The sequence below is a fragment of the Branchiostoma floridae genome, chromosome 9 (genome assembly GCF_000003815.2).
Source record: "Branchiostoma floridae strain S238N-H82 chromosome 9, Bfl_VNyyK, whole genome shotgun sequence".
In the NCBI taxonomy this organism is placed as follows: domain Eukaryota; kingdom Metazoa; phylum Chordata; class Leptocardii; order Amphioxiformes; family Branchiostomatidae; genus Branchiostoma; species Branchiostoma floridae.
In genome coordinates, this window is record NC_049987.1 from 22,352,185 (window position 1) to 22,378,703 (window position 26,519).

The following is a 26,519-nucleotide window of genomic DNA, read 5'->3' on the forward strand; positions in this document are numbered from 1 at the left end:
ATCTAAATTTAAGTCTATTCTTAAAATTGTCATGATCAACTCATTACAAGGATCGAGTGGTGTTTACATACTCTAACAACTAGACCGTCGTTAGTTCAGATGACAGCGCCTAGGAATAAGACATTAATGTATGGTAGAGCATTATGATTTTTTCATGATCTTTTTAACATTGTCAATTTATTTCATTGTGTACCTATGTAAAATAAACATTTGCGAGTTTAACAATATCTTCACATCCTTTGCATATAAGTTCATAGTTAGGGTATAAAATCTGCTCACCGACAGAGTCACTGATGAAAGGTAGTGTAGTAGGTACAACCTGAAAAGTCGAATCGTTTCCAAAAACATATTTATTTGCTTGAGTACCTGCCATTTGGCGTACCATTATATTTAATTTCTCATGCAATTAGATAAACCATACATTATTGATTCCATCTGCCCTTATGTTCGTAACTGTTTTACGAAGCGAGAAGAAGTTGCACTTGTACAAACTAGAATGTATCAGCATATGTAGAGGTGATAATATGCCTTTTTCTTATATCAAAATTGTGCCTTATCACTAGCGCTACGACCTGTACTTAGCTTGTTTGAGCACAAATGTACAATAAAGGTCATTCATTCATTCATTATAACCATTCTCATTATTAAGTGCTGTCTACTGTCTTCCTTGTAGACCCTTCCACGATCGCTAGGACATTTGACTCAGAGATGAGCGTCTTGTACGGCCAAGACGTCTTGCGGCTGGAGTGCGTGGCTGACGGGAACCCCAAACCCCGGGTGTGGTGGAGGCGGAACGACACTAACGGTCTGTACGAGAACCCGCTCACCCTGTCTCCCATGGACTACAGGGCCGAGGGGCTGTACGAGTGCGTAGCGGACAACGACGCTTTCCCCGAGGCGAGAAGACGAACCAAAATTGATGTAATAGGTATGGACAGGGTCTTCTTTTTCATTATTAAGGCTAACGTCACATTTCCAAACCGGGGAACGACCGGGCTGTTTGTGGAAAGGAAAACATACACAAATAATGGCTACGACTATTCTCTTTACGGCTTGTTTAGTTTGGTGTCTTTTGTATTAAACTTTTCGTTCTCGAAAGCTGCCCTGTCGGGCCCCGGCTTGGAAATGTGACGTGGGCAAAAAGACAAACCAAAATTGATGTAATAGGTATGGACAGGGTCTTCTTCTTCATCATTAAGTAGGCGGTGGATACGTCCGGAAGTGTTGCATGACGCAACTGCGAGATTGTTTGGGTGTGAAAAGGCAGAACAGATTAAAGCCGTGGCAATCCATAATTCACCCGACGCTCGATGGCGAACTGGGTAGTGTTATCGAACAACTCGGCAATTCCGGGGCCGGCAAATAAAAGTTGAGCATGCGACTTTCTCGGGAGGCCACGCTATAATTCCCCGGCAAAGATCAAACTGTAAAAGCAATATCATCGTGTCAGTGTAGGTCAGTGGATCGATGCAACACCCCGGCAGCACAACCGTTTATCACAAACTTGTCGGTGTTTTTTCTGTTTGTTGTTATGACCTAAGGCAGACCGGACGTTCTGAGCGAGCCGGCGGTGATATCCGTGTCGGAAGGCGAGCAGGTCGTCCTGACCTGTAACATCTCGGCTGACCCCGTGTCAGAGGTCACCTGGATCCTCAGGAGGCCCGACGGCGGCGAGGCCAGGTACAAGGTCGGGGAGACGGGTCACGTCAGGGTCACGGCGCATGCGGGAAGCGTCATGTGCAGCGAGTTGAGGATTGAGTCCACGTACGCGTCTGACGCTGGAGATTACATGTGCAAGGCAACGAACATCTTCGGGTCGGATCAACAGGAGTTCAGAGTCAGCGTCAAAGGTACAACTACAGTGCACGGTAAACTTGACACTCATCTTCGGCGACGAAGTACCTACTAAAATATCAGCACCATGGAAAGTGACCACAATTGTGATATATTCAAGGTTTAGTATTCATAACTATAGCATTCGACACATTTTTAACTACTACTTGATTAGTTTTGATTATATATCGCGCATGACGGAGGGTGGGAAAACTTTGACCAAATTGCATAGTTTACTTGAAAGTTGATCTGTATCAGTAAGATATTACGAATCAGAGTTGAACTGCAACTTCCAACACAATTTTTGGGGCTGACCCACATCAGTCTCTGAACAACTTCAGTCTTTGTCAAGGAAGAGCAATCCACTGCTTCTGTCACGCCACGTTATGCCGATAGAACTGTTCAACCCTGGTCCAGAATGACTTTTACCGACACAGATGAGATTTCAAGTCAACTGTTTAGTCTGATAAAATTCATCCGTCCATGTGCGATGCGTAATCAAAAGCAATCAAGAGTAAGTGATTAATATACACTATGCAAATTGAGCCTGCAAAGAGCTTGAATATAACACAAAAGGTGGTCGCTCTCCAAGGTGCTGATAGCCTGATAGTTCTTTGTTGCTAGAGGCGACAGTCTGTGTTGCTTTAAGGACGGTGACCAATTAGTTCTCGGGTACACATTCTTAAATTTTGGGGCATGATGATAAAGTACAAATCCTTTTATGAACATTCACAAAGATTTGAAATACTTTACATGCGACACCCAGTAACGTTAGGTGACAGAGAAGGGAAAAAGCATGGACAATTCAGTTACGGCCTGAGGTGTGCGGATCTGCGGATACCTAATTCTCTCTACTTGAAATATGAAAGAAATCTTTAAAGATTTTACAACGTCTTCTTACTATTTCATGACATGCAAAACACAACACCATAGTTTTTCTCACCACCTACATTTTCAACAGACTGTTGACTGTAAAGCCATGACCACAATGATTCTAAACTTTGTGGATAAATAAAAAGATTCATGAAGTATAATATGCCCCATAATTGTGAGTTATGCATCTGACATCTGGTTGAGGACACGAATCTATTGATTATCCCTCGTACCTATTCATATATTCATATCACGAGTTCAAGTTTCTTATCAGTTTGCAAATTGTATTAAGGTCGTTATCATCAAATACTACAGGGAAATAGTCGTTAGCGATAGCCGAGAGTGAGATTTGCGGAGCTTATATTATGTATGATAGATCGTCTGATCTCACACGAGTAGCAGGCGTCGCGTGACTGAGAAGCTGATGTGTTGCGCCGAAGGGCGGTTTCGTCGGATGAGTGATACAGATACAGACAGATAGCACCTTACAGATTGTTCGCTAGGGAGAAGCACGGCGGTTTGAAAGAGGTTTTATGTCATACAGATACATCAAATCGTAGTGGATTTCTGCTTTGCCTGAATGTATTGCATCTCAAAGCACAAAGGGGCAAATAGTGCATCAGTTCAATATAATTTTCTTCGTTCTCTTGCATCCTTTCAGTTCTCTTAAGAATGGATAGGTGGGGTGAAAACGTGATTCTTGAGTATTGCGTACGAGTTTTTTTTGCGAATAGTTTTGAAACCACAGTATGTTTTGCACACATACACTTTTATTCGCACACCCAACAATTTGCCAGCATATTTCGTCCAATTATCTGGATGGTGCAACTATGCGAAAATATCTGTCTGGACCGCACCAGTTTGGGATTTAGGGATTCCGTGCAATTAACTGGCTTCTACTGTAATGAAGAATCAACTGGAGCGACAATTAAGAGGGACCATGGAAAGTGTGGTGGGTTCTTAAATGTGCTTCAGGTGTGGCTCTTATTAGAAAAGGTATCTCCATTTAACGTCCTATCCGAGGGATGACAGTAACCGAAGCTAGGTACTCATTTTCACCTGAGTAAAGTAAGGAAAGTCGTGTTAAGTGCCTTTCCGAAGAGCACAAGATCAAAGCATACCAGGTGATTTGGATGTAGGATCCCTGGGCTTGCGCCAACCTCTATACCGTTACGCTTAGTGACGCCACGAATGTTAAGAGACGCCAGAAATGTTAAGAGACATGTTTACATTAGAATTCAGACGACAAAACCACGGCGGTTAGAAACGATTATACGATTAACACGCCGGATCAACTTCATTTGAACGCAGACAAACATACCTGTAGAGCTGCGCACTGGTTACCTAATCTATCTAGTGCGGAATTCGCGGTGAAAAGATATCACCAACCCAGAGGACGTGACGGCGCCGCAGCGCTAACCAGGTTCTGCGTCCCTGGGCTCCGTACACTCCGGTAGAAATATCGACGTTTCCTGTAGAATTGGCAGCTATCTTAAAAGATTTAACACTGCGAAGTCAAACGGGCTGGAACGGAGCGGAATGAGGTGTGGATAATTCATTATCAAGTTGATGGTCCTCCGAGGGCCGTGCTAAGAGTTGAGATGGATGGGTGTGCTAAGAAAGATGTAGGATCGGTGTGGACGTGTACGTGTGGACGTGACTTACCCCCGACAGCTTACAGCTGATAATGAATTGAGATATTACATGTCTCCGTTAGGCAGGAAAGACAATTGATACGAATTTCCTCACTTCACTCAGGTGAGAATGAGTATCTAGCTTCGGTCAGGGGCGTCCCTCTGATAGGAAATACCTATATATCTACAGCCTTACTTACGGCGTATCTGTATCTGCATGTCCGGTATAACTGCCCTTCGGCACAAAACACCAGCTTTTATATCTGTACAACCGGTATAACTGCCCTTCGGCATAACACACCAGCTTTTATATATCTGTACAGCCGGTATAACTGCCCTTCGGCATAACACACCAGCTTTTATATATCTGTACAGCCGGTATAACTGCCCTTCGGCATAACACACTAGCTTTTATATATCTGTGCAGCCGGTATAACTGCCTTCGGTGAAAATGAATACCTAGCTATAGGTCCTCCGAGGGCCGTGCTAAGAGTGGAGATGGATGGGTGTGTGGAGGAAGCTGTAGGATCGTTGTGGACGTGTACGCGTGGAGTGTTTGTGGACGTGACTCTGCTCCGACGACTTACAACTGATGATAAACTGAGCTATCGCATGCATCTACTAGGAAAGACACAGGAAAAAAAGACACGAGTTTCCTCACTTCTCTCAGCTTCGGTTAGGGACGCCCCTCTGATAGGAAAAAAATAGTATGTATCCACGGCCGTACTAACGGTGTATCTGTATCTGCATGGCCGGTATAACTGTCCTTCGGCATAATACACCAGCTTTTATATATCTGTACAGCCTGTATAACTGCCTTCGGTAAAAATGAATACATAGCTATAGGTCCTTTGAAGGCCGTGCTAAAAGTGGAGATGAATGGGTGCGTGGAGGAAGATGTAAGGTCGGGTGTGGACGTGTACGTGTGGACGTGACTCACCTCCGACGGCTTACCGCTGATAATGAACTGAGCTATTACATGTCTCCGCTAGGTAGAAGAGACACTTAATACAAATTTCCTCACTTCCCTCAGGTGAGAATGAGTACCTAGTTTCGGTTAGGGACGTCCCTCTGATAGGAAAAATCTATGTATCCACGGCCTTACTAACGGTGTATCTGTATCTGCATGGTCGGCATAACTGCCCTTCGGCATAACACACCAGCTTATATATCTTTTATATACTCAGCCGGTATAACTGCCCTTCGGCATAACACACCAGCTTTTATATATCTGTACAGCCGGTATAATTACTATTAATGCCCTTCGGCATAACACGCCAGCTTTTATATCTGTACAGCCGGTACAACTGCCCTTCGGCATAACACACCAGCTTTTATATCTGTACAGCCGGTATAATTACTATAAATGCCCTTCGGCATAACACACCAGCTTTTATATCTGTACAGCCGGTATAATTACTATAAATGCCCTTCGGCATAACACACCAGCTTTTATATCTGTACAGCCGGTATAATTACTATAAATGCCCTTCGGCATAACACGCCAGCTTTTATATCTGTACAGCCGGTATAATTACTATAAATGCCCTTCGGCATAACACACCAGCTTTTATATCTGTACAGCCGGTATAATTACTATAAATGCCCTTCGGCATAACACGCCAGCTTTTATATATCTGTACAGCCGGTATAACTGCCCTTCGGTGAAAACGAATACCTAGCTATAGGTCCTCCGAGGGCCGTGCTAAGAGTGGAGATGGATGGGTGTGTGGAGGACGATTTTGGGTCGGTGTGGACGTGTGGAGTGTTTGTGGACGTGACTCAACTCCGACGGCTTACAACTGATAACAAACTGAGGTATTACATGCCTCTGCTAGGGAGGACACTTAACACGAATTTCCTCACTTCACTCGGGTGAGAATGAGTACCTAGCTTCGGTTAGGGACGTCCCTCTGATAGGAACAATCTATGCACCCACAGCCGTACTAACGGTGTATCTGTATTTGCTTGACCGGCATAACTGCCCTTCAGCATAACACACCAGACGGATGAGAGCATGTAGGAAGATGTAGGGTCGGTGTGGACGTGTACGTGTGGACGTGGACGTGTGGGGTGTTTGTGGACGTGACTCAGCTCCGACGGCTTACAGCTGATAATGAACTGAGGTATCGCATGCCTCTGCTAGAACCTATGTGTCCACAGCCTTAATTATGGTGTATCTGTATCTGTATCTGGTCAGTATAACCGTCCTTTGGCATAACACACCAGCTTCCGCGCGGCCGTATTTTTATCGGTATGGCTGGTATACTAGCAACCGCTCTTCAACGTAACACATCAGCTTCTTTTTCAGTATCTGTATAGTCAGTCTAACGATGATAGCTAGTAAGGTGTTCATTATTTTCCTGATCCATTACCTGTAATAACCATAACGTATGACCTGTGACCTGTGATAATAAAACCTGTGACCTGTAACCTGCGATAATCATAACCTATGCCCTTTGACCTGTTCCAGCCTCCCGCACCATGGTTATCGCCATCTCCACTGCGGCAGCTGCATCCGGGACATTGCTGCTCATCATGATCATATTTTGTTTCCGCTGGTGGTTGCGCAGGCGCAAAACATCAGGTATGCTAACATGTAAGAGTATGCTGTGAAATGGGTGAAATTTATATCATACAAAGCCAGAAACAGGATAGAAAAGTTATTTGTACACAACTGTGTTATTGAAGGCATCTCAGCGAACTCAGGGCAATCCCTTGTATATGTATTACGTAAATACCTGCCTTACCTTTGGGACTGCGTTGTTAATGATGAAAAACCGTATCTGTCAATAGATTCCGTCAGAATCGCCCTAAGAAAGGCGACAGATGGTCACTTAAACATCAAAATTCAGTAGAGAAAATACAGTGTCTTACTGACCCGATAGAACTGTTCTTGGATGAACTCACAAGGAGTTGAATACATGTCCAAGCTGGCCCATGTGACACCATCATTAAACGAGCAAGGTCTTATGAAAAAGTTAGAACGTGGGGCGATAATTGCTTAGACTTCCCCTCCTTCTCCCCCGCCTACTCTTAGCATTAGTTTAGGGCTAATTTGCCATCCCTTTATATGAACTTTGTCACCTTTGCGTTCTAAAAAAATACGTGAGAGAGGTGGAAACGTCTGCAGGAGACAAGTTCATTGCCAAAACACGAAGACACACATCCCGCGGGTTCAACCTGTCAAAGTGACAGGGCGGCAGACTCGGATCATAAGTTAAAAAAGAACGACTTCAAAAAAGCTTTTATCTTCATGAAAGAAATGAATAATTATGACATTACACAACTGACACCAGGCTGAAATAAGGAAATGTCTTGAACTTGAAGAAGAAGGAAAACATGTCTTGAAGAAATGCTTTGATCCCGTGAAAGACATATCTGCATGGTCACATAGCGTGCTCGGCTTACGGCATATTTGCATTTATATTATACGTGGAAGAAAGAACGGCTCTAAAAGACACGTTGATCCCCACCTTGAAAGAAACAAATGCGGCATGAACACCATGGCCGCACACAGCGGTCTTTACGGGAATGATGGAGTGAGCTTGGTCAAGTGTATGTTATTACATTTATACAACACATGGAAAACATGGCAGCTGATTTTGAACTATACGTTAAAAAGGATGATTTATAGAAAGACGTAGCCACACACCTTTATGTCTTGGAAAACTTACGACTCAGTCCACTGATTGGAATCATTCGTGGAAAGAGAATGATTAAAAAAAGCACTTTGATCTCTGTCAAAGACACGAGTGCTTTATGAACAACGTAGCCACACGCAGTGGTCTGTAAAGAAGTTACTCGGAAAACTTACAGCTAATTTGAATTATACCTGGAAAAAAATTAATAAAAAAGACACTTCAATATCTATCAAAGAAATAAATGCTTTATAAACGACGTAGCCACACACACTAGTGGTCTGTAAATAAGTTATGTAGTGGGTTTGGGTTTACATTTATATTATACGTAGAAAACTAACTACAAGGAAAAGGAAAGACTAATAAAAAACAAGTCTTTGATCTTTGTTAAAGAAACGGATCACAATGTTATGAATAAAGGAGCTACACGCAGTGGTCTGTAATAAAGTTATGTAGTTGGTTTGGGTTTACATTTAGATCATACGTGGAAAACGTACAGCTGATTTGACTTATAGGTGGAAAAAAGAATGACTAAAAAAGACACTTTGGTCTCTATCAAAGAAGTAAATGCTTTATAAAAAAGACACGAATGCTTCATGAACAACGTAGCCACACACAGTGGCCTGTAAAGAAGTTATGTAGTGGGTTGGGGTTTACATTTATATCATACGTGGAAAACGTACAGCTGATTTGAATCATACGTGGAAAAGAAGAACTAAAAAAATGACACCTTGACCTCTATCAAAGAAATAAATGCTTTATGAAAGACGTAGTCTCTTACAGCGGCCTGTAAAAATAATTATGGAGCGGGCTTGGTTCTACATTCATATCACACGGGGAAAACGTACACCTGACTTGACTTATACCTGGAAAGAGAATGACTTAAAAAAGACACTTTCATCTCTGTCAAAGAAACGAATACGGCTTGAACACCGTAGCTACGTACGGTGGTCTGTAGCGACCTGGTGCAGTGTGCACGCGTTAGGCGCCTGAGCTGAGCCCGATAGCCTAACCTTCAAACAAATGCCAGATGAAAGGTTGTCAGGGCATGATGTATATTTCCCTGGAGTAATGAACGCCAACAAAGGCAGCCTGCAAGACCGAGCGCTGAGAAGCCGTCATGTGAGGTATCTACCCGGATCTGCGGGGACTTAGGAAGGTCGGCAGGGTTAAACCAGGACTTAATCAAAAGATTGAGCGGCCTTCATTCAAGGCGAGAGGCGAGATTTATCTCTCCCTTGTCCTCTCTTGGGCACGAAAAGAGCACACGAATCAAGTCAATACAAAATCTACTGGTGTTAGTTTAATGGGATGAAAGATGCAAACAAGATAAAGTGACATTTATTCACGAACTTGGAATAGATTAATTAACTGTTACTGATTTTAAAGTTAAGGCAAATGGATACTTTAAGGGAACCTGTGTGACGTTTGAGTTCCAGGTCACGTGGCGACCCTATTCCGAGCTGTTTCAAAATGGCGAATGCCAATTGAAAGTCTCCTCACCAAGAAACTTCTTGCGTATCAGTCTTCTTCGTACTCAATGCATGTTTCAGACTTGAAACCTGCAATCGAAACTTTTATGTGTTGCAGCATGATGATAATTTTATCAACATAATTAGCTTACAAAATATGTCTCCACTCCTCCAATCAATCTGTCTGTCTGTTGCAGCCACTGCTGCCAAGACTTCAGAAGCTTTCATCCGCTGCCCGGCCTCGGAGACGAAGAAACCGGTCAATAACTACTGCGAAAGCCCAAGGTGAGCACATCAATCTACCGACTGTGTTTTTCTGTGCTTCTCTGAATCAAAGTTAAAGTGCATTTTAACTGTGTGCTGTGGCGCTGTGTGTGGCGTTACTCTCTAAGCAGAGGTTAGGCTCCGGCTGGTTTTGTAACGTTTTTTTTTTAGTCGTTTTTATCGGGCTTTCTATTTTGTCATTTTTCTTGAAGTACGCCAGCCAAACCCTTGGCCGGGCAGCGCGCACTTCCCATGAACGTGATAAACGGCTGTAATGTACTGAAGTGATTTGGTTTATGGCGCTTTAAAAAACTGCGACTGTCGGTAGAGGTTAGGTTTTGACACAGCAAGATAAGATACAAAATAGAAAGCCCGATAAAAACGACTAAAAAAACGTTCAAAAAACAACCGGAGCCTAACCTCTGCTTGGAGAGTATGTGGCGTAACTGATAGAGTGTTTGGCTCGGAACCTAGAGATCCCAAGTTCAATACTCTCCGGTTAAACATTGATTCGGAGTGACGTCTGCCAACCAACACAGATTAACTTTCTAGTTATTTTTTAATGCTGGTAGCTTTGATTTTGGAGGGAACTTTTTAATTACCACGTTTTAGCCTGGCTTTGGATGGAGCTACTATAACTTTGCTTATATAGAGCTTTAACCATATATCTGATGACAAACATAAGGACGCCACGGTAAAGACGAAGGTAACATGTAAAAACCACTAACAGGCTGAAATGTAGTGCTTCAAATCTAGTGCCCCTAAAGTTTGGAGAACGACTTTCTGAATTTAAAGTGACCTTTGTAACATGCTGTAATGTTGGAAGTAAACCTTTACTGGCGGGATGTTCATAAACTGGTATTTGTAGATGGTGCAAGTAGAATGAAGCAAAATGCGCCGACTTTTATGCCCTTTAACGACATGTCTAAGCATCAGAGGCAATAATGTCTACGTAACATTTAGCTCCCAGACCCAGATGTCTCGTAACCTGAACCGTATTTGTAGAAGTAAAGAGAGCTTTGATGAAAGGGTTCTGGTTTAACTACCTCAACTCTGGCTTTTCGCTTATATCAAATCTCGTTTGCAGTATATTTTCTTATTAAGGGTTTCCCACAACAGTTCTTAGAAGAGCAGAGGCTTTGAAGCATTTATTAACGCCTCGGGTGTTTTTAAACTTATGAGCGATGTGACTTCCCCCGAGGGCTTAATATAATCCTCGTAATCCTAAATACCTGCGGGTGTTTGTAGCGTGGGGAGAGGGGGAAATAATCCGGTATAAAACTGAGCCCCGTTTCTAACGGTGTTAGAGAACATCACCCTTGGTGTTCTATGCTGTCATTATTGCTCAAACGTCGTGGTACTCTAGCTTCTGCCACCAAAATAACTTCGTAAGTTTTGAAACAAAGAACGTTTTACAATGCCAAGACCGATGCACCTAGAATATTGAATCTGCCTTTTTCTTGCCTTGCGCCCTCCCCATCAAGTGACTATTGGTCGACCTCGGTTTATAGAATTGTGGTATTCATCTTGTACCCGATAAAACGATTTAAAACCTCTGCTTCTAGAGTAGACGAATGCTAGTAGCAGACTGAGATAATTTTTACTGCTATTTTCGACGATCCAAATGTGCTCTTAAAGTTAACGATTTATCAGCAGTGGCTGGCTTGCCATATGGGCTGTATTGTCCCATACGGTTTATCATCAATAGTATATCAGTAAACATTTTGCAGGCAAAGTTTGTGGACAAATTAAGGTGAAATGCTTGTCTCGGAGGTGACTGTGCGAACGTCCTGTATAAAAGTTAGGTAGTTTCGTGGCCTTTTTGAAGTCGTAGGCTATTATCCAATGTCTATGGCATGGTATTGGAAGACGGAGATTTTCGGCCCTAATCAGAAAGAGGAAACCATTTGACCAGGAAGAAAATCTAGACGGTTTAGATCCAGAACCACCATCAATTCGCATAGCGGATAACGGGCGGATCCCATTTGTAAATTAAATGATGAGAAAAACCAAACTGTTCTCCAACTTAAGAAATTTCACCCATTGGAATTTTAACGGAATCTCTCCATCTTCTTCAGCCATTTGAACCTAGTGCTGTAGACACTTCTCAATAATATAACTGTATCCTTTGAATGTGTCTGTACGTATGTTTATTTTCTCAGACTAAAGGCGAGTATGGTGGAGGTTCACCAGCTGAACGGTGCCCTGAAGCAGCGGACCTGCTCGACTCTTGTGGACGACGACTCTCCCTGTGACGAGCTGTTCTTCCCATGTAAGTACTACTGATAGGGCCTTCAAGCTGTGACAGAATCACCAGGAATCAAGCAGAAACAGTTGGAATGACGAATTTGCCATATTGTGGTGGGAATTCCAAATGGGCCTAATACTTCTTCACACGAGAGACGAAATGAGCCGGAATACCGTCTGAATGAAAATTCTTGTATATTACTGTATATTGGTAGTAAATACTAGAAATTCTCACTGCATTCCAGATATTTGTGCTCATTCTTGTGGCGGACCGGTTCTAATTCTCCATTGAATGAAATCAGAATGTTTCGAATAATGTTGGAAAGAGTGTGGTCGTATAGCAGTTAGAATAGTTAGGATATACTTTGATTGTCGTTTAATATTTCTCCACCTCAAATGCATCTCGAAAATTTTGAGCATGCATCATGACGGCCACAACATCCAGGACGGCCACAAGAATATGCACAAATATATTGAATGCAGTGAGAAGTTCTAAAATACAGTACAAATTCCCTGGAATACACAAAGAAGTTCATTCAGACTGCAATTCGGCCAATTCTGATTCTCGTGTGAAGAGGTCTTAAGGCCTAGGCTAGCAACCAACCGAGGGGCTCTTCGCTAACCCTACGGTGCTGGGAGTGAAGTCCGTCCGCCCATTTCATTAGCGCATGTCGGGGATTTTTCTACGGGTTGGTTAAAATTACGGCGGCGATAACTCAAAAGACCAGCTAAAAGACAGGCTGCCAGAAACCCATTACCAGACTGGGACCGGCAAATCAACCAAAAGCCACAGAGTGTAGAATGGTTAACCAAAGCGTTGATTCAATAATGTGGATGACTTTCATACGGTCATCAATTTTTGACTGTTTAAAAAAAATTCAACCATATTGTAAATCGTAAAAAAAGTTGGTAGAAAATGAGTAAGTGTATGATGTAAAACATGGAAAATCGGATAATGATGTCATTGAATGTCAAATGTGAAAGAACGCGTTAACAATAGTTAAGAATCTATTTTCTGTATACCATACTGAGTGTTGATAGACATTTACTCAACCTTCCTGACCACTTAGATTTCATAATGAAGGCAGCTTTTGTGGCCGATAGCGTTTTGTCATCATCAGTCATTTCAGCGGTCACATTGCCACATTCTCTGATGACCACCGGAACTGGTCTGCTACATTTGCCACACTTAATTGGTCATATAGAGTTTCATGTGGCGTATTTGGTTACAGTAGGATGTCTTTTCTCACATGCCTTATAAAAGTAGTCACCTGAAATTGAACAGATTTCTCCTTGTCTACAAAAAATGATTTTGAAAAAAATCTTAATTGAATTACACTTGTAGTATTAGCCAAATCTAGCGCCATATCGAATTTCACGAATAAAGCCTTGAAATTCGATATTTGGCCGAGTCCGTAGAATTTCATGAAGAATTGGCATGATACGTCCGGTCAATCGGACAAGGTCGACGGAAGTACGAGTACGTCCCTACAATTGCATGTACCAAAAATATTTGTCTGGAATCAGGAAAATCAGGATCTATAAGACAAATGCGCCGTTAGCCATCAAAGCGTAGGAACGTCACATCTCTCTACATATGACGAGGGGTATAGATTATCAATACTTTACCTCCCTAGGGAACAAAAGATATGTGCATAGATTTGAAACATCCGTTTCAACTAAGCTTAAATCTGTAGATATTCATGTGTGGCTGAGTGTGCTTGTGCATGTCTGTGTTTATGTCTGCGTGTCTGTGTGTGCATGTTCGTGTATTTGTGTGTATGATGTGTGTGTGCGTGAGTGAGAGGGAGATGGTGTGTGTGTGTGTGTGTGTGTGTGTGTGTGTGTGAGAGAAAGAGAGAAAGTGTGTTTGAGAGGGAGATCTAGAGAGAGAGAGTGTGTGTGTGTGTGTGTGTGTGAGAGAGAGAGAGAGTGTGTGTGTGTGTGCCTATGTGTGTGTGTGTGCGTACGTGCGCTTAAAATTGTATCAAAAGAAGTACTGACTACAAAGTGTTCCACTAGTGCATATTGCACTAGTTAATCGGACAGGCCAGTCGGATATATATGTGTGGCTCCGTCTAAACTAGACCGCGTAGCAGATCCAAGGCATGATGTATCATTCCTATGGATTTATGTATTGATAAACGTCGACAAAGTGCATTACGTGGACTTACCCGCCCAGACAGCGGGAGCCGATAACAGGCGCCCCATCAACATTACATACTGATGAACACATTCTACATTAACGATCAATAATGCCGGACCAGAGGTCAACAGTAGGAGGCTGATCAAACCATCATCAATGACAACCAGAACAAGATAAAGCAATGAGCGAGCTGAGTAGATACACACATATGCAGGCCAAATGCATTAGTAAGTGGATTACACAGACAGGCTATCTGATGGAGCTGTAAGCTTGCCAGTAAAGCTCTCTAGAAGTCACGGTTGAGTAGCTGTGTGGAAGTCTGAACGCTGTGAGACAAATTTGCAAATCTATATCCCCCCCCCCCTTCGGTCAGTATTGACCATGGTAAAATCCTAATTGATATCAGCCCTTCAGCTTCGGTAACGGATAAACAATCCTATACAAGAATGGACATAGTTGAGTAGCTCTGTGGAAGTCTGAAATGAACGCTGTGAGCCAAGTTTGCAAATGTATATGCCCCCCACCCCCTTCGGTCAGTATTGACCATGGTAAAATCCTAATTGATATCAGCCCTTCAGCTTCGGTAACGGATAAACAATCCTATACAAGAATGGACATAGTTGAGTAGCTGTGTGGAAGTCTGAAATGAACAACAGTGTGAGCCAAATTTGCAAATCTATATCCCCCCCCCCCTTCGGTCAGTACTGACCATGGTAATCTTAACTGATATCAGCCCTTCCGCTTCAGTTATGGAAAGCAATCCTATACGAGAATCGCAGTCTCTAGCTATAGCTACCATATAGGGCACATCTGAAAGTTGAGTCAGGTCTCTTGTAAAGTTCTTTTCTCTGAATCAGCTTTTTGTCTGTGCGCATCATCGGTGTGGCCTATCACGATTTTAGCTGTCTGGAAAATCTGCATGATGATGGCCGTATCACAAAGCAAGATGGCAGCCCTGCCGCCATTTTGACTCAGGCAGAATTATGTTGTTGTTCCATTCGCCAAATATGCAAATATAAGATTGGAAACCAAATAAAGCAAAATTTCAAATATACCATGGTTCACAACCGTTTTGCTAAAGTTTAGTACATGTACGAGGCAAATGCAATCTTGTCTCTTTCGGGTGGCACTACTGCCTTCCTCATGATGCGTGACCAACTATTTGTCTATACTATAGTGCTTATCAATACGGATGGCGGCACAAGTTTTGATGTGTGTATATGTGTGTGTGTGTGTGTGTGTGTGTGTGTGTGTGTGTGTGTGTGTGTGTGTGTGTGTGTGTGTGTTTGTGTGATCTGTGTGTGTGTGTGTGTGTGTGTGTATGTATGTATGTATGTATGTATGTGTGTGCGCGCACGCGTGCGCGTGTACATGTGCTTGTTTGGGTGTCCATGTGCGTGTTCGTGTGTGTCTATGTGTGCATGTGTGACATAATCAAGATGGTATACAACAAGTAGCAGTTACTCAAGCAACCGGATATGATTCTGGACATGAAAATCACATCCATTTATGTCACTGCTATTTGGCGTATCTTATTACCTGGATGTCTAACCTTCATCGACGAATGAATATAACAATCCGCCGATATTTGTGTCCTCCCAGTCCCCACAGAAGTGAGAAAAGAGTACGTGACGTTAGACAGACGGCTGTGCGGGGAGGACGACAGCCTCACCTGGGACAGCACCTACTACATCCGGGAACTGCAGAAACTGCCCACCAACACCAAGGTGAGATCGATGGTCGTATCGAAAAACAAGATGGCCGCCATGCCGCCATCTTGATTCTTGTTTCCTTCGCCAAGTTAAATCTCCAAGCAGATTTACCATTGGCATAAGACAGTGTCGAAAGTGCCAAAGCAGCATCGAACTGGACACCAGTGGCTAAATGGATGCAGCTTTGACCCTTTGATACTGTCTTGTGCCACTGGTAAATCTGCTTGGAGATTATCGTCAAGAAGGTCATTTTTTCGATGCCGTTTGTTTGTGTATCCGTGTGTCCAACACATCTCGAGAAGCTGTGGATTGATTCCTCTGATAGTTGGTAGTTAGGTAGCGGTTGGGGAAACAAGCGTTAAGTTTGATGATGGGACTCCTACCTGTTTTTTATGGTACTGCAAATGCAAAGAAACGTACGGTTTTTATCCGTCATTGAGTTTAAATTTTCGTCACTCTCATATACTCGTCTTCTTGTACGTCGTGTGTAGAGTCGACATCAAGCGAAGGGTCAATGTTCGTTCTGTATATAGATAGAGTGCGACGAAACGTCAATTAAAGATAACTAACTCTAAACCCCGGGTTTAGAGACCGGGCAAGTGACGGCACGCAGGCTTTAGATGTGCTCAGAGGGTAATGACTGGAGACGGGGAAGAACAATCATGGCTGTTGAATGACACCCTTCGCAACCTTCTGGGAGGTTGTCGTGTCGGTCGTTGATTTGGGTTTTCAACATGTCATTGTGGGCCGAGCTTTCATGTCGGGAAAATCGTATTGCCGCCCTGGGAACGGCCAGGTTCCTATGCCAGGAATATTGCATTTTCCTCTAGGAATGCAAACACAATATTCCCGCTATGTGGCCGCTTCTGGGGTTGGGGTGGCACTACGACCTTCCCAGTGTAAAGACCTGGTCCCAATATGATACGTTGAAAATTGCAACTCAGTGCTGCATATATACATGGGCCACTTCTAGCAATGAAGGCGGTTAGCCGTTGAAGACTTTCCACAGAATCTGGTGAGCGACAAACTCGCATCAGAGATCAGATCATCATGATCTCTGTTGATGCTAGAATGCTATCGGCTACGGAAAAACTGGTCATGGAACGTCACTATTCTAAGCTGATGAAAAATGGCGGATACCATTCGAAATCCTTCTCTCCAAGAAACTTTTATCAGAATATGCTGATCAAACCGATAGAAACGACCGTTTTACTTCATTTTTTAGGTTGTACAATGCAGTCGCCACAGAATACAGACACCTTAGCAGAATACAAACATAGCATAGAGTTTTCTTTATCACTTTTAAGCTAAGGGCACAACCGGCCGTACGTGAAAATACGTGCTGTCTGCGTACCAAAACGTGGGCAATCTTTTGGGATTCGTAAGTGGTAAGTACCGCCTCCGCACGAACTCGTAGGGAATCCGACGGATTTTGGAGCAAGCAGACACACCGTAGAACTTTACGTGCAGGCAAAACTTTGTGTGCCATCGGGCTGCGGATTCGACCCCCGTCCGTGCGACACACCTGCCCTGTACAGCCTGAACGTTTTCAGAAATACGTGGCGGACGTGGCCTCACAAAAAACCCTCCGGACAAATTGCAAGTATGGCAGGTTGTGCCCCTAGCTTTAGAGCCGGATCTATCTTATATAGACACCTAAACAGAGTACATACTCGACATAGAGTTTAGAACTGGATCTATCTTGCTTCTAGAAACGCGTCGGTGTAGATTATCAGCATCTGATCGATTGTGCAATCATCGGTCATGTGAATCCCTTCAGTGATACCAGGCTTTTCTTGTATGTTATGTTATCGTGTGTGTAGACATATTTGGGTACGTGTAGACATGAACAAATATTGATTTATGTCTTTCGTTCAATCTTGATTCTTGAACCTCCCTAAACTAAATCGGGTATTTCACTAGACTGCAGTACGTCGGTGGCGTCGCTGCGTTCTTGAAATAGTTTTTGCTACTCCTGGCTTTACAATTGGAAAACCATAAGAAAAGTAAATGTTTCACTAAAAAGACAACAAAACACAAAAAGATTTGTTTTTATCGATGAAATTCGCTGGGCTCTTTCAAATCATTTGTGGCGTCGTGTATGACATAAATTGTAGAGTGTTAGCCTTGGAGCCCAGTGGTCCCGAGTCCCGTGCCCCCGACGTTGTACCCTTGGAAAGGGTGACCTTCATCACTTCACCCAGGTGTAAGAATGGGTACCTAAATTCGTTCGGGAAGTAAATGACTACCTTCACTTTCTGTCTGTACTTTATATGAGACATTGCTAACATGGGTTCCTAACTTGAGTGCAGTGACACATTGTCCCCATCTGTCGAAAGGCAAAATAGTAGAAAACAAATGACTGGCTGCATCTTCGGTGAGATACTCACTTAACTTCGTATCTCTTTTTCCCCAGGAAAAGCATCACGGCACGACATCCAGAAGACGATCGAACCAAGACAACAACACGGGGGGACAACAGCTGGACCGGTCTGGTTCCAGACAGCACGTCGACACGCCCACAATAAAAGACCATCACCGCGCCCGACCCGACTTCGTCCCCCGCACAGAAAGTCAGCGCAAACTGCGGACTTACAGAGCCGACATCAGACCCCCGCACTCTGGTACGGCGTACAACGAGAACCTAAAGAACCATCACGTGGACCGAGGGGGTAAATCTACGGACAAATCACCCGGGACATACAGCCCGGAGAGATCACAAACAAGAGACATTATAACTGGTGTAGACTATAGGGCCCCCCGTCAACATCCGGAACCCAATAGGCCTCGGTCCTCACGCCCGAGACGACCGGATGTGCACAGACCCGGCCACGGCAGGGCGTACAGAGACCATTACATCAGGGAAGAGGATCTAGAGTATGACGACTATCAGGACAGACAAACACAGAGAAAGAAACAACTTGTGGCTACTTTTGACCCCGTCGGACAATAACTGACGAATATACATTACAATGTTCAAAGAGTATCCAGTCTTCTTTTTTCCTGTTTGAAAGTAAGTTATGACTAACAATGAATACGGACATTGACCGCAGCAGTTGGAAGTCAACACTTGTGATGTGGGATGTATCTTCAGTCTTCACAGTCCGCCCATGACGTTTGTTCCATCCGTAACTCTGAATCTTGTGTCAAACCTGCCGACATGTCTCGTTCTGCTGAGCCTGTACAAACAGCCGTTCTCTCTGTCCGGATTACGCCGAGACAAGTCGGAAATCAAGACAAATTTCCCATTCTCTACATTCAAAGAACAAACCCGTCTCTGCCCTGTGGATGATGGAGTGCGCCCACTTCCGTGATCTCCTGGGATACAAAATTACCAGCGGTTTGGGAAGAATGGCTGATCAGATACGACAAGTGCATTATTCTTGCGTGTGGCTTCAGCGGTGGAAGCAATTAGCATTCTATACGGAAACAATCAGAGGACTGCTATGAAAAATTTACAAGCGCGTGCTGTCAATGGGTGTTACTTTTTCCTGTTGTTACCAGTGTCAAAGAACTTTTAAAACCGCCATACCCAACAGTTCTTTATGTACCCTGGAGTATTACATCAATCCCTGTGGGCTCTTTGCAGGTCAAAGTTTTTAGGAAAGTAGCGAAGCAAATTTCCGCCGAATTGCCGTAAAGGTTTGCGAGGGATTTCGCCGCCCAGACAGTCCAGTTAAGTGTGGGAGAATCACCATATCCAGCTCGTTGTTTTGAATTTCTGTGGCGCCTCCGAGCACAATTTTGACAGAGCCGGGCTTCAGGTCCAATTATTGGACACTTCCAGAGAAGCTCCTTATCACGAAACCTATCTGTATCTCATACATGAATTCTGTCGCTACTTTTTTGCATCATCAGCGATCTACTGATAATGATCGCCAAAAATATGTGTATTTTGTGATGTAGTACGTCTCTTCTTTAGAGCCTGGAAATCTGTATAGATATTTGTTGCTAACGGTTTGAAATCTGCTTGGTTAAGGTGAAGGACAATGCAGATAATATCTAAATAATGCACAGCAACGCTGCCAACTATTTCCCCTCAAATTTACTGTGTGCGATTCCACTTCCATTCAGGATCAGCATCAGTTTATCCGTCATAGCACCCACCAATCGCAGGGGTACACTTAAGAAGATAGAATGGCAATCCATAACAGTTCTACAGGATTGTAATTCATCGCTTCCGCACATCATTTGTGCGCAGGAAGTCAGTCATCCATTAGAAGTGTTCTACGCTGCCTTGTGTTCATCAACTTGACAAAACTTTTCACTCGGTGACAAGCGTCGATATTTCATACAGGATTATGGAGTTTAAGGAAATACTTGATCTTCTACCACTGATTGCGAACTGTCAACATGCAAAGATTATGTATTTTTGTTTGCATGTGAGTCAAATAATGATTAATCTTGGCTCATGTAAGCATTTATTTAATAGGATTTAACTGAGATCCAGACACAGTGTAAATTCATGAAGTAGAACGAAATAATCCACCGACTACAAGCCTTTTAATTCCTTGCTTTGCTTTGATGAGTTCAGAACCTCCTTGATTGCAAACTGCCAACATGTAAAGATTATGTATTTTTGTTTGCATATGAGATAAATAAGGATTAATCTTGAAATAATCCAGCGACTACGAGCCTTTTAATTCCTCGCTTTGGTTTGATGAGTTGGGAAACCCGAGACTTGATTGGAACCTGTCAACGCGACAACATCGCTGAGACCGGGATTAAAACACACCATCGCAAATATCACTTCGTGCTCCCATTAATTATACAGGATTATTCCGGGATCCGAGATGTTGTGTACGTTTATAGAGTAGATCATTGTAATCTAACCACAGTAAATCCTTTCAATCATTCACTTTGCCAGCTGGCAGACAGGATGCGGTATTTCTCGAGCTCACGTTGCAGCTGCATTGTGCACCTGCGCCTCCTAGTTGTCCACAAGAGAACAAGGTTTTTATTTTTGCTTTTTGGACAAATTGTGACACACTGCACTAAAGTTAGAATAAATGTTACGCAATATATCTTAAAAGTATCACATATTAAGTACAGGCAGAAGGTAAAGGTATTCTTTTTATCTCCCCGATCGAAGTTAGGTACACATTTGTACACCTGGGTAAAGTGAGAAAGGTCATATAAAGTGCCTTGACATTGGAAACAACGTCGGGAGCACGACGAGTATCGAACTCGGGACCTCAAAAGCACGGTGAGTATCGAACTCGGGACCTCTAGGTTCCGAGCCCAACACTCTACCAGTTACGTCACTCACGACGCCACACAACTATAGTTATTTGTAAAAGTGCACTCTCACTGCACTTGCGTCAAGCTCGCGTCACTTCGGGGTTCGTCCACTGCGTCACTGTTGTGTTATTGTCTCCGAATTTTTAGAATTTAGATTTTGCGTAATACATGTACGTAAAAGTATGACTTAGAAGACATGAAAATTTATCTCAGAAATTCGTTGAGTTTCTTTCGAACCCCGCAGTGCCGCACCGGTGCCCCAAGTGGAATGAGATGCCACCTTTAAGGTGCACTCTCAAAGGACGTGGGGCACACTAACGGCATTGCGTTTGTTCACTAGTACTGCGTCACTGTTTTGTTATTTTCTCCGATTTTTTTATAATTCAGATATTGCGTAATACGTAAAAGTATGACATAGACGACAACAAAATACACAGAAAGTATACTAAGAAAATTCGTTTTTTATCTCTGAAATCCGTTGAGTATCTTTCGAACCCCGCAATGCCGCAAGCGTGCCCCACGTCCAATGAGAGTGCACCTTTAGTTGTAAGTCACATCTCACATCCCCGTGGCCCGTAACGGTCAGTAATGACTCCAATCACCGAGGTAATCGCTTTCGCCTCTCCTCTCACTTACAGACGGATTTTCTGATATGATAACCACCCACCCAGCTAATACCCCCGGACCAGACGGGCTCTCGTCGCCTTGAAATACATGAGAAGATGTCTCCGGTCAAGTGTTCCTAATCTTAGCCGTTTTGGTTTTTCCATGATTGTGAAAGTTTTCTGCCCCGAAGGTATTTCAGGTTCAGATCACTGTTTCTATGCTTAAAGAGAGCTTGTAGTAGCTTTGTAGTCCTAGCACACGACGTAGGCAGATATACGACGTCAAAGGGGGCAGGCACCCTACTAATACCCGCGGCCCAGAAGGACTCCCGTCGCCTTGAAATACATGAGAAGATGTCTCTGGTCAAGTGTTCCTAATCTTAGTCTTCACGGTTTCCGTGATTGTGAAAGTTTTCTGCCCGAAGGTAATTTCAGATCTAGATCACCGCTTCCATGCGTAAAGAGGGCGTGTAGTCATCTAGTTTGGTAGTCCTAGCTCACGACGTAGGCAGAAATACGACATCAAAGTGGGTGCGGGCACTTTTAGCCCCCCTCTCCTTCTAGGTAGGGTTATTAAAGAGGGTGTCACTGCACCAAAAGCCTCATTTCCAGGATGGAAACTGACTTACACCTTCCTGGAAATTATAGATGTCCTTCAAAATCCGGAGGTTTCATGCCTGCGAACGAAACGTGTACAGTCCTTTACATGTCCTAGAATCTCTCGGAAACGAACCATCTCTGTGTGCAGGACGTGTAAAGGGCTTGAAATACCCTTACAGATTGCCTTGAAACAACCTTACACAACAGGACACATGAGCCGTGTGTTGCATTGTGTGTTGGCGGAATATGCATACATTAGCGGCCAATTATCACCTAATTATCTTTCCCCGGTCTGCCTCACCCAGTGCATCCCTTTTGTCATGGAAAGTGGCGTAGAGAGTACTGACCCCCCCCCCCCCCCACCCCTTCTGGATTTTGCCCCCCTCCCCATTTATTCGGCAGTTTCTTGCTTGCATTTCTTATTCTGTAGATGAGGGTGGTTTCACTACCGGTACCCAAACATGAGAGCCGTTTCGATATTCCTCCACATTATTTCCGTCGAAAGCAAAGTCAAATTCCGACTGCAATATCATCGCTACAGTTGCATACGGAAGCTCCTTGATCCATGAAGCCATGGGAGAGAACTTTGGCTCGACGGCGGTCCTGTTATTAGTTGCAGCTGACGTCCTCCTATTCCGCGATCTTGAGTAGAAACTCCTTGCTGTAAAATAATGACCACGGTTCCTCGGTACCAGATAACGCACACTGGTATCTAGACTGGTATCTAGACACACTTGGACAGCAAGTACGCACATCCACCCGCAAAGACGCGGACTTCACAATACCAACTCAACTGAAGAATTTGAAAATTGTGACTGTCGCGTTGATTGGCCGAAGGGTTGACCCTATAATTGTGTGAGGAGATATTCTATTGGCTTTCTGAAGAATTTGCATGGGCACGGACACAAAGAGCTGTGAACTACCGCTAGTACCAGCCATGTCTATTGTTACAATCACATCAAGGAGGTTGTTTGAGTTGACTGATTACCCGTATTTCACAGTAAAACAATACCTGCCTAGAAAGATGTGAAACATGCCCCTGTGATTATCAACAGCTTGAAACATCGGCAGAAATTTAACGTTCAACGTTGTCACTTATTTTGTACAACCAAGAACATAATCCGGGACAAAAATTTAGTACATCGTGTCAAGGAGGTTATATCTTGACATAGATCATTTCACGTATATTGTGCGTCGACAGTAGCCAAAGTTACAGACGGTAACCAAGAAAATGGACAGTATTTTGTCCCGTGTTCTTTCTATTCTTTTGACAAAAAGCTGACCATAGATTAGAACGCAGTCCTATGTTTTCCATTTGCCCAACGTCGTTTCAGTTCAACTTCCTCGCACTGACGCGACAGGCACTCTGTATTTGCAGCTATAAGAACATCGTACATCACTAGTTTACGAATTTCCAAGTAAAACTTCTTTGGTTGCTTTAGTTTATTTTCCTAGCTCTTCATACGAAGGGGGCTGATCACTTAACTGATTATCGCGATACACGCAGAAGTCTATTGCAGCAATTCAGATTTAAGTATATTGGAACAGAATCTCAGTGTGAGTGCAAAATAATTAAAGAAGAAAATGATTCAATGAACGCTGGGCGTTTGTGGCCTTTGTCTGTGGTAGACAATGCAATACACATCCGGCTAACGAACTGCTGTTTATGTAATGAAAATAACGAGTTTCTTTAAGCAAGGAAGTTGAAACCTCCTTGGTTTAAGACATACTTTCCTATTTAGAAACCAAGATCTATCCCTAGCATATATTTTTATCCGACATGTAGAAATGAATATGAATGGCCCGCTAGGGGCCCCCAGAGTTTAACTGCCTTTAGCGTTCAATACGTGCCGTTCAAACCGTAGGATTTCCAAATAAGTTGGAAATATCAGGCCAAACAAATCACAGCTTCATTAATTATGATTGCTTTTTTTAATATTTTGTAGGCCTTTCTAAAAATGGGGATGCCGTTTCTTTTTATAGTTCTATTTTGCTCGACTTTGTTCTTATCAGACGATGTCACGGGTAGACATGCCAACCATTCAATACCCCCTACACTCCCCCTTATTTTGTGTTTAAAATGTAAACCTCATTGCTTATTAATTGTCCAAGCATAGCCTAGGCTGGGTTGCAGGGGTAGTAGTTGCCATAAACAGTAATAACCCGCGACCCAAGCTTGGCTTTGAGAATAGGCGCCGCCAAGCCTTTGTCTGCCAATTTCCCCTACACGTCTGGTGTAAGGGTCCTAGAAATTCCTGTACAAGCGCGAGTCCAGGTATGTAAGAAAAAAACAAGGACATTACACGCCGAACCAGGAAAGTCATGTACACAGCCAGGACACAGAACATTTCACAGGTGTGTAAGTCCCTTGAAACACCTGGAAATTAGAGTTTTCGTGTAGTGTGTGTAGTAACCAGGGCCAAGAAACCGGGTACAAATCTGCTCTAACCAAAACAGTGTTATAATCCCCAATTGGGTCTGAAAATGCGTCAACTTTGCACTTGCGTTAGATGACAAATGATGCTTTACAACAGAATGTTGGGATCCAGACTGCAATTTAGAATGTTTATTTTTAGGAGTCATTTTTCTGTTTGTCATATTGTTTCTCTATGACTCGGCGATATATAAAAGATGTTATCAGTTGCCAGACTGTTGCGAGTAATGAGAAAAGTCCTCCAGCTTTGATCAGAATCAGCCCACGGCTGAGGAGATGGCAGACGATTCTAATTAATATTTTCCAGTTCAATCCCGCAGACGTGTAATTAAACAAGTTCGTTACACGTCGAGCACACTCATTGACATTCACAACCAAGGGCACAACTAGAAAGCTCGTCAAAACGGCGGCACCAGACTTGAAAAAACACTATGTAGGCTTCAAGGTCTACTGGAAGTTGCAACCAATCAGAGTTGAAGAAGAAGGTCCAAGAACAACATGTAGTAAGGCCTCTTTCCACTAGACGGCGATCGCGCTGCGCTCTCACTGCGACCTAAATAGGATATGTGTAACCTTCGCTTTCACACTGGGTATATCATACAAAATGTAACGGAGAGGACAAAAAACACACCAAGTGTAAAGAATTTCGTTTCTTTTCTATAGAATTCGTCGAGTGATCTGTAAAATTTTAGGTCGCAGAGAGAGCGCGGCGAGAGCGTCGTCCTAGTGGAAAGGAGGTATAATGGTGGTTGAGCAAGTGGGAAAAGACGACTTGCAACTGTACAAGAACGTCCGTCGTCGTGCACGGGTTGTGCAACTTTGTATTCATGTGTTTATGCATTCACATTGTATAACAGAGATTATTTGTTTATTTATTCGTTTATTTATTTATTTGCACAGCAAGAAGAAATTACATAAATTGGAAAATACAGTAAACACTAAAATCATACCATCATCCTCTGTTGATACTGATTGAAGTTAATGATATTCTAGTTTATGTTAAGTGGTGAATCAAAGTAACACTAGTAATATATGTTATATACGTGATAACAATAAAACAAAGATGATTAACTATTAAACGATATGATCTAGGATAGATAACTGAACATATGAAGTTATTACAGGATGTTTGATTTATCAATTTGCTTTTCTGGACGCTTTTAACCATCAGAAAATAGAAGACTGATCGTAAAACCCATCATCATTGAATACAGTAGATCTGGGGAAATGTATTGTCATTTATTCATATTATGTAATATAACCAGCTACCAGCTACAATACGTGGCTATACAGGCATACCATGTCTCTCGGCAGTAGAGAGTAGTGTTAGGCCTAAGTCACATTTCCAACCCGGGGCCCGGCCGGGCTGCTTATTTGTTGAAACGAAAAATTGAAATGTATATTTTAGAATATACACAAACAATACCCACGACTATTCTCTTTACATCTTGTGTTGTTTGGTGTCTTTTATACCATACTTTTCGTTCCCGAGAGCTGCCCGGCCGGGACCCGGTTTGGAAATGTATTGTTAGCCATACTAGTCTACTGAGTGTTGTAGGTACGTTATAAAGGTACGTTATAAAGCCCGCATCACGGAAATAGTATTTTGTGCACAGAATTGATGGCCTTTCCAATGCGTAACGGTAACGAACGACGCTTCTCTCTGGCATTATCTAAACATGACCAGCTGAAACAAGCGGCTGTTTTTCTCTCCCCTAATCCATTATCCTTGGCGAGCAGACGTGATGTGGCTCACTCATATACAGCGGTGGCGGGTCCAGGTTTGAACTGAAGATCACCGTTACCGGTGGTTAGGC

General features: G+C 43.1%; 1 protein-coding gene across 1 annotated transcript; it reads left to right on the top strand.

Annotated features, from left to right (window-relative positions):
- Nucleotides 1-679: 679 nt before the first annotated feature.
- On the top strand, nt 680-20,229 carry LOC118422547. Its single transcript, XM_035830179.1, has 7 exons — nt 680-928; nt 1,542-1,850; nt 6,814-6,927; nt 9,651-9,738; nt 11,880-11,989; nt 15,713-15,837; nt 18,239-20,229. The coding sequence occupies exons 1-7, from the start codon at nt 709-711 to the stop codon at nt 18,773-18,775; spliced, it is 1,503 nt and encodes a 500-aa protein (XP_035686072.1). The 5' UTR covers nt 680-708; the 3' UTR covers nt 18,776-20,229.
- Nucleotides 20,230-26,519: the final 6,290 nt, after the last annotated feature.

Coding starts and splice junctions, on each gene's coding strand:
- LOC118422547 (XM_035830179.1), top strand. CDS start 709: ATGAGCGTCTTGTACGGCCAAGACGTCTTGCGGCTGGAGTGCGTGGCT. Junction 6,928..9,650: donor GCGCAGGCGCAAAACATCAG/GTATGCTAACAT, acceptor TGTCTGTTGCAG/CCACTGCTGCCAAGACTTCA. Junction 15,838..18,238: donor AACTGCCCACCAACACCAAG/GTGAGATCGATG, acceptor CTTTTTCCCCAG/GAAAAGCATCACGGCACGAC.